General features: G+C 46.0%; 1 protein-coding gene across 1 annotated transcript in view; it reads right to left on the reverse strand.

Moving 5' to 3' along the window:
• SAMD11 (sterile alpha motif domain containing 11) overlaps nt 1–14,289 on the reverse strand; it is a gene marked incomplete at its 5' end in the record, with an annotated part of 57,940 nt that overhangs the window by 30,299 nt on the left and 13,352 nt on the right. The window contains one exon of the mRNA XM_083375645.1: nt 7,824–8,002. Within this exon, the coding sequence (XP_083231771.1) occupies nt 7,824–8,002 (179 nt within the window). The remainder of the gene's footprint in view (nt 1–7,823; nt 8,003–14,289) is intronic.

The raw sequence follows: 14,289 nt of genomic DNA on the forward strand, positions 1-14,289 counted from the left end.
TTTACTTATTTATTTATTAAACTGATTTGCCACCCAACTCTCAAAAGACTCTGGGCAGTTGGCAAGCAAACTAAAAATATTTTCTGAAGGACCCTGCGTTTGTGTTTTTTTTTTAAACTCACCGCAGAGGAAGTTTACCCAAACTTGTTTTTCAAAGAGCAAAGGTGATTGCAAAGCGCAGCCGTAGTTAATAATTCGTCTCTGGAATTTGCATTTTGCATTTTCAAAAAAAAAAACAAAAAAACAACAACAACCCATGAGATTCGGTTGTTTAAAGGGAGCCGGCAATTTAAAAATAAAAATAAAAAAATAAAAAAATGAAGTGGTTGTACAAATAGTCCAACATGCACAAGAGGAGAAATTGACAGGGATGGTCAGAGCTTAAAAAAAATCACATCACACTTCTTCACGCTGTCAATCCAATGGCGCTCCATGCTCCCGAATACACAACACTTATTACGATGTTGATTCATCATTTCAGAATGAAGTAGCGTTTGCTAAAGACCGTCTACAAACAAGAGACTATCCTATCCCTCCCTACAAACTTCCAGGGGAAAGGGAAAAAAAAAACACAGGAAGGCAAGCAGTTCCAATGAGGCGTGCTTAGGGTTCTCCACCTTTGCACCCCATGAGATAAATTTGCCAATCCTAGTGAGAAAAAAATGAAAATCGAAGTTACAAAGCTTGCCAAACCTGAATTAGGACCAGCCCCAATCCCTAGCCTGCTAAGTTTTCCAGAACCCCTTCATCAGACAAAAGACGGGGGAAGAGGCAAGGATTTGTCAACGGAGAATCCATTGAGCCCCAAAATCCAGCCCCGCAGCCGTCTTAACTCACTCGATCAGACTGAAATGAAAAAAAAAAAGGATAATGAGACTATCTGGAATAGCAGCATTTGGAAATACTTTACAAATCCTCCTTTCTAAACAGCACGCTCGCGCGCCCACGCACCCGACACAACACACGCAACAAGCACACTGCATCCTGACCGCCGTTCAAAAGTCCAGTCTCCCGCATAATCGGTCATCCGCTTGGATGTGAACGTGCATCTTGATGCAAAAAAAAATAATAATAATTTTTTTACCCCCAAAGCCCAACGCACCTCAAGAAGCCATCTGCGGATTCCCACAGGTATATTCCCTTCCGTTAGCCTGCTTCCCCGTTCCCTAACTCACCACCCCCTTTTTCCCCCCAATCAAAACCTAGGTTGGAGGGTTATTACGTCCCGAATAATTCTCAGGTGAGGCCAGCTTGGTTTATGGATTGATCCTCCTCCCAGAAGGCCACTAATTCTAAAGCTTAGCGTCGCCCAGAAGCACCTTGGAGGTGCATTAGGCAAAAGTGTCTGCAAAGGAGTTTAGAGGATTAATTTGAGGCGATTATCGGTTCCTGCTCCTCGTGCCAATCAATATCCCTGCGTGGCGTGGATGCAGGACAGCTAAAAGCTGTCATCCACTTAATAGGCAAAGGAAGGGGGCGGGGTTACATCCTCGTGCATGTGCTAGCCAGTTTAACGCCCATCCTGGTTGAAAATACCTGTGCCCTCATTAAAGAAGAGGGGGTCGAGCTATTCTCCGAAGCCCCTGAAGGCAACGGATGGAAACTGATCGAGGAGAGAAGCAACCTGGAACTAAGGAGAAACGAGGACAATTAACCAGCCGAACAGCTTGCCACCAGAAGTTGTGGGTACTCCATCACTGGAGGGTTTTTAAGAAGAGATTGGACAGCTGTTTGCCTGAAATGGTGTAGGGTTTCCTGCCTGAGCAGGGGGTGGGACTAGATGACCTCCAAGGTCCCTTCTGACTCTTGCTATTCTGGAGGCAGGTTGTTCTTTTGAGTTGCAAACAGTTGCTTAAGGACTGGTTCAAGTAACAACGCCTGCCCCCCCCAAAAGATATTTACGATCTGCTTTCAAAGTTTCAACTTCTGCAAATGCCGCGTGTCTCGCACTTACGGCCGTTGGCAGCATCCCGCAACCACGTGAACGTGATTTTTGACTTTTTTTGGGAGGGGAGGGGTTAGGAGGGGCAGTTTCTGACCTTTACTTCGGGTTTCCATCTTCCCCACCCTTTGGGGGAAAAGGATTACGGCATATCTCTTAACAAGCGTTACTATAAAAGCAGTTGTAACTTTTGAGCCAGATCACAGGGTGCCGTGACTTACGACCGTAACGACTTGCGACCAAAATTCCAGGCTCAGTCATGGTCGCAAGCCGAGGACCAGCTGCAAGGAACGGCTTCTAATTTGCATGAAGTCTGCAACAGATTAAGAAGATGAAATGGTATTCTGCAGAAAGGCGTTTCGCCCTTCTTAAAAGCTCATTTTGACCCTCTGCCCAACCTTCACAAGCTTTCTTTAAAGATATGTCCCTGTATGCGTATTCCTGCAAACTTTCTCCTTCCTATAAATCTACCTGAGACTTGTTTTGGGCAAGGCTGATGCTGCTTCGGCTTACATCAAGACTTTTGTAGACCACCAGATGTTTGGCTTACAGTTTCCAGATGCGTGTGTGTGTGTGGGGGGGGGGTGTTTTTGGCTTGTAGGAATCCGGTTCCAAACCGCCCCAAAAGCACTGAACCGATTAAATTCGGTGGAAGATTTCTCACCCGTTTAAAAATCACTGCTATTTTTTTATTTTGTATGTAAAAACTCAGAAGCATAGAAAAAATAAAAAGCTCATGCACATCACGCACGCACGCAACCGCTAAAAATAGAGCACATCTATGCTGCAGGATGCGTGCAAAAAAAAAAAAGGTAAAGCTTCAAAATTATAAATTACATGCAAAATCGCAGGTGCTTATTTATTTATATATCATTTAAATGTACGTGACTGTCTTCCTCGCTTAAAGGGTGGAGGCGCTGAAGGCTAACCAGCACAAAAAGACAAAGAGAATGTAAACAGCAAAAGACACCTAGTCAAACAATAAGCTCCAATGGGATTAATTAATAAATATTAATCAATAGGCACAGGGCAAAAAAAAAAATGTCACTAAAAGTTTGGCCCTAAAGCGCCTAAGTGGGTACATAACTGTGTGGACAACAGAGTGAGAACAAATTTTAAATCAAGTCTGGCAAATCCACTCCATCAAAGCAGGCAGCTTCATCAATCAATCGATGAATCAATCAATCAATTCAACAGACTGATAAGCCTGCAAAGTTTGTGCCAACTTTTGATTGTATAAGCCTCCGCTTCGCTGTTTTATCTTTTATTCTCCCGCCTCCCCCCAATGGGAAACGGTCCAAGGGCTCTTGAACTTTCCTGGCAAAGGGGGCTGGGGAGTTTGGCTTGGAGTCCTTTCAGAAGGAACCTCCCCCCACCCCACCCCCTTTGTGTGAATCCCAGTAATTCAAAGCAGAGCCTCGGGATGGGAGGGGCTCCATCTGCAAAGCCCTTTAAACAGAGCAAGGTCAGCGTCTCTCCAGGGGAGGTAAACCCAGGGCTTCTGAGTCAGCCAAAGCAAGGAAGGCAATCCGACAGACAGAAGCTGACAGCTCCTTGATCCATGCGCCCCCCCCCTCCTCACACCCCCCACCCACCTACTCTGTTGCCTTGCACAGCAAAACCTAACTAATCCGGGGCGCATGGCTAGTGCCTTGCTTTCTTCCTCCACCCCACCACCTCCAAGGGAAAGGAGAGGAGAGGGAAGGGTGGTAGGTTTAAAAATTTAAAAAAAAAACACCACAAACAACCCACAAATTTGGGTCGAGGCTGTTTTGCGCTGCTTTGCAAAGGCGAGCGAGCGTCTAGTCTGCAAGCAGAGATTGCGTGGGGAGGCACATGCATGCTCTGATTTTGAACGTATATGATTGTGTGTGTGTGTGTGTGTGTGTGTGTGTGAGAGAGAGAGAGAGAGAGAGAGAGAGAGAGAGAGAGAGAGTGAGTGAGTGAGTGTCGGATCATAAGCATATCGCTTAGCTTATTGACCAAGTTGCCAGTTCAAATTCTGGTGGCTAAATGAGGGCTCAGAGAGAAAATATCTGCTGTGAACGCTGCATAGGCGTTGGGAAGGGCGTCCAGACAGCAAATGCTCAGCTCCATCCGGTCACCCCAACTCTATACCCTGAATTAAGGGATTCGACTGGATGGCCCCTTGTCTGGAAGGGTACAATCAGGTCTTCTGCTTGAGCAGGAGGTTGGACTAGACGACCTCCAGGGTCCCTTCCAGCTCCGTTATTCTGAGCTTTAACACACAGAGTGAGTCTTTCTTGCAGCAAGGAAGGATTTCTTTCCTCCATTTTTTTTTCCACAAGAGAACGCCACCCTACACTTAAAAAAGGAGAGGCGTGCTTCGAGTTATACTAACACAATAGCCATGTGTGTTGACTTCAAAGCCAGGGGGAAGGACAGGAAGAATTGCCGCAACAGGCCTAAAGAGATGACAATCTTTTCTCCTTTCAGGAAATAGAGATTTGGGGTGGGGGGTGGGGGGGGGAGAATAGAAGCTGTTTCAGTTCTACTAAGGTTTGGTGCCAAGCAGGGGAAGAGACCACCTTGTTCCTAATTAAGATTTTATTTTTTCATCAAGGACGACAGAGACACTGACCCCCCCCCCAAGGAGGGGCTAAGAGGGTTACAAGAACAACAAACAAGGGAATCGAGAGAGGCAGATAAAACATAAAATAAAATAAGGGGAGGGGGAGGCAGATTAAGGATCACCCACCCCTTCGAAAAGGGAAGACTTGAAAACACTGCCAAGCAAGGCCATGGCTCCCACTACTACCAGGTTCAGGATAAAAATGGAGGCAAAGATTAAACTCTTATTATGGGGAGGGGGGGTCTTTCTCCCTCCCCCTTTTTTTTAGTTCCCCTACTTCTCCTTTTATCTTCCTCTGTCTGAATGTTGCAGAAACCAGGATATTCCAGCCCGTTTCAGAAACGAGTCCGATCGTTAAGTGCCGTCGTGATCTCACTTCGCTTTTCTTTAACGACCAAGTTGCCGTTGTGGTCATTAAATGGGGACTGTCTGTATTCCCGCTCTAGGCAGCCCCGTGTTTTCACTTACAAACCGTTGCAGCATCCCCCATAAATTCGGGGGTTGCAGAGTCCCGGGGGTCATGTGATCCCCTTTTTGTGACCTTCTGACAAGCAAAGTCAAATGGGGGGGGGCAGATTCGCTTAACGACCGTGTGATTCGCTTAACAACTGTGGCAACAAAGGTAGTAAAAATGGGGCAAAACTCAACAACTGTCTTGCTTAAAATGGAAATTTTCGGCTCAAGTTTTGATCATAAATTGAGGACTGCCTGGGAGAGGGGCGGGGGAAAAAAGCCATTATTTCCCCCAAAAAGGGGCACCCACTTTCCAAAGGGCCTCTCGGACGAATGTAAAACCTTGTTTAATGATCAAAACTGTTTCCCCCTGAAAGATTCAACATATCAAAGCCTTCGAGGTTGGCATCCCACCCATTTTTGTGTGTGTCTGTGTGTGCCCAGTGGGGAAAACCACCCGCCCGCTCGTCCCTTGGGAACGGTTGCCGTCCACAGTGCTGGATAATTAAACACCCCCCTTTAAACAAATGAATAGGTAAGAAATAAAATTAAATCCCAATTATCTTCTATCTCCTTTCCCGTGTGCAGCTTTGCATATTCCTTCCCCCAGCCCGGCAAAGCTCAACCCGTCTCTCTACCACCCCACCACACACACACACACACACACTGCATTTTTCAAGTTTCTATGGCGTTATCTCCAATTAGATTTCCGAGACGAATCCGCGCCTCGCTGTAGCGGGTTATTCATTCAATTGAAATCAAATTACTAATAATTTGCAAGCTATCAGGCACCCTGGGCTGCCTTGTGGAGGTGGGTTAAGTGGGGGGGGGGGGCAAAGAGGTTTCCTTTATAAATTACTAATAATTAAAAGCGAGGAGGAGGCAGGCAGGGGACCTTCCAAGCAAGCGATGGGGCATCGCCTTTCATTTTAACCTTCTCAGCTGCTTTTCCTCTTACGCACAATCGGAGGAGAAGAGTTTTTAATAAGGTCACCCAGATGGGTCCTTCACCCTCATAGCTCAGCGTTCCTCCTCCGAGCTCGGGGGACAGACAGAGCAGGAGGACAAGGGTGGGGAAAAAACAAGATCTGCTAAGAAAACAGCCTGGCTTGGAGTAACGTCATCATCCCTACAGTTGGGGGTGGGTGGGAAAACCAGGAATTCAGGAAGTGAACAAGAATACCGCAGAAATTGGTTAATCGACCCCACTTCTTTCATTTACCCTTTCTTAGACCCAATGACCAGCGACACGAAAAAGGCTTAATGTTTATAAGGAGGCATCTCCTCCTGCTTCCCAACCGCTGATGGATCCAGTTCTGCGCCTTTGAGGTGGCACAACGCAATCCAAAGATACCGATTTTGGACGCCTTTCAAGCTAAAGAACGGAATAAGGGTTATGGAAAGCCGGGAAGAAAAAAAAAAAACAAGGCACCTCAAGAAGGGTTTCTGAAAGCCACAGCACCACAGGTCCTGCTAGGACTTGAGCGGTTCTACAACATGGATCAAAAAAAGAAGGTGCACTCAAAAACCAGCCACGTTTCCAACACGACGCCTTTCCTTCTGGATCGTGAGGTCCACAACTTTGTTCGAACAGGTTTCCAAGTCCTGAAAAACCTGGGGGGGAACTCTTTCCTAAATCACACCCTTCCATTGTGACCTTCATTACTGACCAAGATTGTCTACAGATCTGGAAAATTCAGCCATATCCCTGGAAACCACTATCAGTCGTGGTTGGTCCAAGAAGGCTCAAAGCCAGGGGGGGTCTTCAAACCTGGCCCTTTTAGGACATGTGGACTTCAACTCCCAGAATTCCTCAGCCAGGTGCCTGGCTGAAGAATTCTGGGAGTTGAAGTCCACAAGTCCTCAAAGGGCCAGGTTTGAAGACCCCTGCTCAAAGCTAAACTTGTTTCCCAGATATTGAGAAGACGTTGAGTAAAGATGATCTACACGTAATACTTCCTCCTAGCAGAGCAGAGAGAGAGAGAGAGAGAGTGGGAGATAAATCCAGTCTCCCAACTGTTCACCAGATCCTCAAATGTTATGTTTCTTGTTTGGTTTTAATTCTGGTTCTAGGCTGGCTCTGGAGGAGCGTGCAGGGATACAGAACATGCCCGTGGCACCTTGCCACGTGTGGCTTCGTTCAGACCACAGGCCGGGAAATTCCAGCCCAACATCAGGTACCGATTTTGTCAGGGACCCAAAGAGCTGGCAACCTCTCGTTTTTAATCCGCTTTTTTGGCTCCAGTGCTCGCTCACCGCTCCCTTTCCCGTTTTCTGAACCCACGTCCTTGCCTCAGGACCTCCTGGCACCCATCTCTTTTGGCAGTTTCTACCCACGTAGCCTCGGTGCCAGCCTGGCCAACGTTGTTACTAGCATATGCAACATCTCCCACACTTACAGCAATGGGAGTTTTTTTCCGTGGGCTTACTGGAATGATTGCCCCCCCAAAACTGTTTAAAAAAGGTGACAGGGGTCGCCCATCAAAACCTTGGAGTGTTATCTAGATGGGGCTTAGCCCACTCTTTTATCAACATTGAGGTCGCAGCTCTGTGTTTTTTTTTTCAAGAAGAGATCTGTACAAGCAGTCCTCGACTTACAACCCTTCAAAGTTACAACGGCACTGAGAAATAAGTGACTTATTTTTCGCAGGCTCAGGCGATCCAAAATTCAGATGCTTAGCAACCGTCTCATATTTATGACGGTTGCAGGGTCCCTGGGGGGGGGTGCACACGGGACCCCCTTGTGCGATCTTCTGACACGCCAAGTCAATGGGGAAGGCAGGTTGCAAAGGCGGGGGGGGGGGAAGAAAGAAAGAAAAAAGAACACCCACATACCTTCTTTTCATGATACTAAAATGCAAATCTTCTTCTTCTTTGACATGAGGGTGGTGCCCGTTGATCTTCTCGACCTCCTTGAGGTTGTCGCTGTGTGAGAAAAGAGTCTGGGGCTCCTTTTTCGGGGTCCGAGAGGGCGGCAAGGGAATTGTTCTCTTCTCCGCCAAGCGTCCACGATTCTGGAAAATTGGGAAAAGGTAAAGAAAAATGTCAGAACTCCGTCAAGAGAAGAACTCTCAAAGGATGGCAACATGAATAAATAATTATATATATATATATATATATATATATATATATATATATATATGGATCCTTGGTTTTTCGGGTTTTTCCCCGCGTAGAATTAAAGGTGTAGGCGCAACGTTTCGACGGAATCCCATCCGTCATCATCAGGCTTCTGCTTCCTTCTTCTGGGAGAGGCATGTGGCTGTTTAGCCACATGCTTCTCCCAGAAGAAGGAAGCAGAAGCCTGATGATGACGGATGGGATTCCGTCGAAACGTTGCGCCTACACCTTTAATTCTACGCGGGGAAAAACCCGAAAAACCAAGGATCCACATACAGGCACCCGCGAAAACCTCAGAAAACATATATATATATATATATATATATATATACACACACACATATATATATATATTTCTTTAACAGGTTTATATTGAGAACTCTGAAGAGGGAGACAGCAGCAGAGGAACGGTGGTGCGGAGGGAGGAGGAATAAAACAGGCACCGAAGGAATTAAGCAATGATGTTACCCAATCTTGTAGGCTTTTAAGATGCCGCCCTTGACAATATTTTGCACAATCTTGCCCTGGGTGTTTTGGCTACCTCTCTCGGAATCTCCTCTACTGCTGCTGCTGTTTCAGGTGAGAGGTTTAATGCCTACCAGATCAGCTCCAGAGATAGGCTATCTTACAAACCGCCATTTATCATTGCAACTAGAGACAACCAAGTTGCTGGTTGCCAACGTCCGGCAACTGCGAGGCTTTTGTCTAGTGAGGAGCCACAAAGGGATGGGCCCATCAGCTCCTCAAAAGCATTTAATCATGTCCTTTATTTCCCTATTCCTTTCCTTTCTTCCCTTTTTTTAGAAAAATAAAGAAGTAAAAAAGCCAAGTACAGTGGCTGCATCGAATCTTGAGCTGGAAAAGTCTACCCACAGTCCATCTCTCTCTCTCTCTCCATCCATCCACTCATATTTTCCTTCCTTCCCCCTCTATCTATCCATTCTTTCCTTCCTTCCTTCCCTCTATCCATTCGCTCGTCTCTCTCTCTCCTCTCTCTCTCTCTCTCTCTCTCTGAGTTTTGACAAATTATGGATTTTTTAAAATAAAAAAAATCCTTCCACAAAATGACAATCCAGAAGAGAAAGGAAACGACGACATTCTCTCTTGAAATTGGGAGTCAAAAACATCCTACATTTGAACGATTAAAACTTCTCCCGCAAAGCCCCAGCCCTCCCCCCCCAAATCATATTATTTTGCAGTGCACCATTGGGGCTGGGGGAGGGGGGAGAGGAAGGAAGCCTTGAGATTTGAAAACAAGGGGAGGGGGCGGAAACCTTAAGAAAGTTCTCAAAGGAGGTTGAGAGATATCTGCGCTGGGCTTGGGAGACAGAACAAGTGCCAGAAAGTGGAGGATAATTCCTCCCAGTAGGACCGTGATGAGCTTTTAATTGATCCCAGAGACACGGCAGCCTTGGATAAATCAGGATTTGCAACGTGTTGGGAGGGGGGGAGGAGGAACTGGAGAGAAAAAACTCAGGAAGCGGAAGAGATGGAAAGGATGGGGTGTTTAACTGTGCAGGGACACCATCCTTCAATATTTGGGGAGGGAGGGAGGGAGGGAGGGAGGGAAAAAAGAGATGAGGAAGGGAGGGAGGGAGGGAAGAAAGAAAAGGAGATATAAAGAGGGAGGGACATTCAAACAGGATGGATGGACGGATGGCTTATTCAAAGAGGAAGAAAAGAATGAAGGATAAATGAAAGGAATGAAAGTTGAAAGGAAGAGGGGGAGGGAGGGAGTGCCGAAGAGGACGGAAGGAAGGATAAATGGATGGAATGAAAGATAAAAGGGAGGGAGGGAGGAACATTCAAGGAAGATGGATGATGGATGGATGGATGGGACATTCAAAGAGGAAGGACGGAAGGATAAATAGAACGAATGAAAGATAAAAGGGAGGGAGGAACATTCAAGGAAGGAAGGAAGGAAGGAAGGAAGGAAGGAAGGAAAATGGAGAGAGAGAAAAAGGAAGTAGAATGATCATAACTATCCCATTTAGCAACCATTCAAAATTACAGCAGCATTGAAAAAAGTGCCTTACCACCCACCCACCCCTTGCTCGCACCCACTGCCTCAGCATCCTCAGGGTCACAGGATCAAAAAAAAAATAAATAAAGCAATTGGCCAGCTGTTTTAAAGACACTTTTCTGAATTGTCTTGAGATCAAGTAAACAAGGCAGAGAAGCAGAAAACCCACAAGCACAGAGGCGCAGCTAACCTAGAGAACACACTCCAGGCAGAATGATCAAAATCCAACATACTCGCACACATATATAGATAAATACACACAGGAAAAGCAAGGCTAAAAATATCCTCCATCTGCAGCGGGGGGGGGGGGGGAGAGAGAGAAACAGCTTTTTTTTTCTTCTTCCGCCGTGCATGCATTTCAATCCATTTGAGATTGCACACTCGCACAGGCCTTCCCGCCCAGGAGTTCTTGGTTGTTTTATTTTTCAGATTAACAAGCCTGTTTCAAAACTCTTGCTCCTTTAAGAGGGCCAGGAGTCAACCGAATGGCGCGTAAGCCCTCTAGAACGCGGAGCGTAAAACCAAAGGAAAAAAATGGCAAAATTAGAAAGGAAGAACTGAGCACAGATGGAAACCGATGCAAATGGATGCTCCAAAATTCAAACAAATATCAGAATTCTCCTGAACAAACCTCCCTGAGTCCCAAAGATGCTTTTTTTTTCAGGAGGCGACTGGACTTTCTTGTTTTTCTTGGAAGATGTTTTGCTTCTGATCCAAGAAGCTTCTTCAGCTCTGACGGGATGGTGGGGAATGAAGAGCTGAAGACGCTCCTGGGATGGGATGGGATGGGATGGGATGGGATGGGATGGGATGGAATGGAATGGAATGGAATGGAATGGAATAGAATAGAATAGAATAGAATAGAATAGAATAGAATAGAATAGAATAGAATAGAATAGAATAGAATAGAATAGAAGAATGGAATGGAGTAGAGTAGAATAGAGTAGGGTGCTTGGATGGAGTCACTGAAGCAGGAGGAGTGAGCTTAAATGGACTCCAGAAGATGGTAGAGGGCAGGAAGGCCTGGAGGAACATTGTCCATAGGGTTGCGATGGGTCGGACACGACTTCGCAGCTAACAACAACGTAGAGTAGAGTAGAGTAGAGTAGAGTAGAGTAGAGTAGAGTAGAATAGAATAGAATAGAATAGAATAGAATAGAATAGAATAGAATAGAATAGAATAGAATAGAATAGAATAGAATAGAATAGAATAGAAGATGGAAGGGACCTTGGAGGTCTTCTAGTCCAACCCCCTGCTCAAGCAGGAGATCCTATACCCTTTCTGATAGGTGGCTGTCCAAGGTTCTCCTGCTTGAGCAGGGGGTTGGACTAGAAGACCTCTAAGTTCCCTTCCAGCTCTATTCCGATTGATGTAAGTAGTCCACAATTGTTAGTTAAGAAGTTGCTAAGGTGAAAAGGCAGCGCAGAATAGATATCCAGTCAAGCCATTCCTGCTATCTTACGCCACACCCTCCTCAGAGGAGGAGATAGATGCCCTCTTATCTGCAGCCTTCCTGTTATCGGCTAAGGCTGGCTAGTTGTTTACATTGTCAGCATTCCTGTCCATCATTCAGACAAGTCTCTACCAAGTCAGCTTGGATTCTTCTTCAGGCGTGCAACGTGTCACTCATCACTTGACCGCAGGAGCACATAACACTTGTGGCACATGAGAACGTCCGTCTGTAATCAAACTAGCCAAAGGTAGCTCTTGAAATCTGTCAGGCCTTCAAGCAGCTGCTGAATATTCTACATCTTAAAACACAGAACGACAAAGAGTCGGAAGGGACCTTGGAGGTCTTCTAGTCCAACCCCCTGCTCCAGCAGGAGACCCTCTACCATGTCTCTTCTTGAAAGCCTCCAGCGATGGGGGCACCCTCAACTTGGGAAGCCAAGCCGTTCCCCTGGATTATTCTTCTCCGTCAGGAAGTTTCTCCTTAGTTCCAGGTGGCTTCTCTCCTCGGTTAGTTTCCATCCGTCGCTTCTTGGCCTGCCTTCAGGCGCTTTGGAGAATAGGTGGACCCCCTCTTTTGGGGGGGCAGCCCCTCAAATATTGGAAGACTATCATGTCCCCCCTAGTCCTTCTCTTCATTAAACTAGACAGACCCAATTCCAGCAACCATTCTTCATATCTTTAAGCTCCAAGGCCCGCAATCATCCTTGTTGCTCTTCTCTACACTCTTTCCAGAGTCTTAACCTTCTTCTCAAAGAAATCTTTAGGATGTATTCTGGGAAAGCCTTTTCCGAGAGAAAAACCCTCCAGCGGTTGTCAACAAGCGAACACTTTTAACTGCTGGACTATACGGACAAAATTAGCCCGGAATAGATGCGCAAAACTAATACACATAAAGTTAATCACACGCATAAAATGAAACCTTGAGTCATCTCGGGGTCGGAGGAAATGCCAAGGGATCAAATTTGGGAAGTACGGCTTGAAAACCTATTTTCCAAGTGCCCAAACTCTGCAACCAGACAACGGCTTAAGAGGAAACCATATTTCCAGAAAGCTACATCTGAGCTATGCCGCGCAGAACAGGAAACAGTATTCGGAAGTTGGTGCCTTTAGAAACGGCAACAAATAGCAAAACTTTCAGTTAAGAAAATATTTCTTCTTGACACGGAACAACATTCGTAACAGCAGGCTGGCCTTGAGCTTCTTCCTCAACCCAGTTCCTGACAGCGAGGGTTTAATTTAAAGCAGGGGGATACCAATTCCATTTTCCGCAGTTTTCTTCCAAAATCAGGCACCCAACGGCCCAAACTTGGGGGCTGTTTTCGTGGCTTTTCAGGAGGCAACTGGTCTTCGTATGTTTTAAGTCTCCAGGCCGTCACTCCTCTCTGCACTCTTTCCAAAGGCTCAATGTCTTTTTTTTCCTTTTTTTTACAATGCGGTGACCAAAAAAACCTCAGCAATAAAAGCTGGTTTTGACATGTTTGGAAAACCTTCTGGAAACCAGACGGTTTGCAAATACAGTAACTTCTATTCTCTGTTAGTCTAATTATTCAAACATTTTGAGCAAGAAAGGTTTATATATATATATATATATATATATATATATATATATATATATATATATATATATATATATATATATATACACACACACACACACACACACACACATATATATAAAAATTTCATCATGGCTTCCCTACTTTCGGCTGGTGGCAGAGTGTGGATGGGAAGATCAGAGGTTCCCCTGCCCGCTGTTCAAAAGCAGAGGACAGCAGCTGCAGCTAAGATAAGGCAGAATTTAGAAAGCCCCCCCCCTCCGAAAACCTTTAATTCCGTAGCTAATTTCGCTTCTCACGCTATCCCCGGCTGTATTGCAAAGGACGAAGCTTCAAAAGCATCCAAGCTTCTCCGAAGAAAGGAAGGTCTAAAATGAACCCCCCCCCCAAAAAAGATTGCTCTAAGCCCAAATGAGAAGTAGGCAAGGGTAAGTCTTACAGTCCTTGACTTACAAACATCCATTTAACCGTGATTCAGAAACGACAACTTAGCTGGGGGGGGGGGGGGAAAGCAGCTGATGCTTTCACGCAAAGCCACATACTGTATATCCAGGTTTGGCAATCGTTTGGCAATCGGTGGTTTCTTGAATGAGTCACGTGGGGTTGCATTCACACAACGCTTCTTCGAGCTGCCACCGCCGCACCACGCGGTGGCCGCACATTCTCCACTTATGGCCATTCCAGCCCGCTTCCGACCCCCGCAATTCAAATAGTAAAAGCCGGCTTCGTTTAATGTCTAGGGTGATTGACTTAACAACTGCATTTAGTGCATTTAATAAGGGTGGCAAAAATGGTTGCAAAAACAAGTCCATGATTGCTCATTTAACAACTGCATCAGCGACCAAAATTCCCCATCGTAAGTCAAGGTCCACGCAAGCCTCAGCAACGGGTCCCTTGTTCTATGCAGCCCACTTGAACCAGGGGTCTTCAAACTTGGCCCTTTTAGGACTTGTGGACTTCAACTCCCAGAATTCCTCAGCCAGGCTGAGGAATTCTGGGAGTTGAAGTCCACAAGTCCTAAAAGGGCCAGGTTTGAAGAGCCCAAAGGTCCTGAACCATCAACCAACCTTTTTTTTGCAAGCTGTATTCACGCAAACCATCCCCCAAACTAAACCAAGCTGGACCCTGATCCGATCTCAAACTCCTGGG

The sequence above is a fragment of the Vipera ursinii genome (assembly GCF_947247035.1).
Source record: "Vipera ursinii genome assembly, chromosome: 17".
NCBI classification, from domain to species: domain Eukaryota; kingdom Metazoa; phylum Chordata; class Lepidosauria; order Squamata; family Viperidae; genus Vipera; species Vipera ursinii.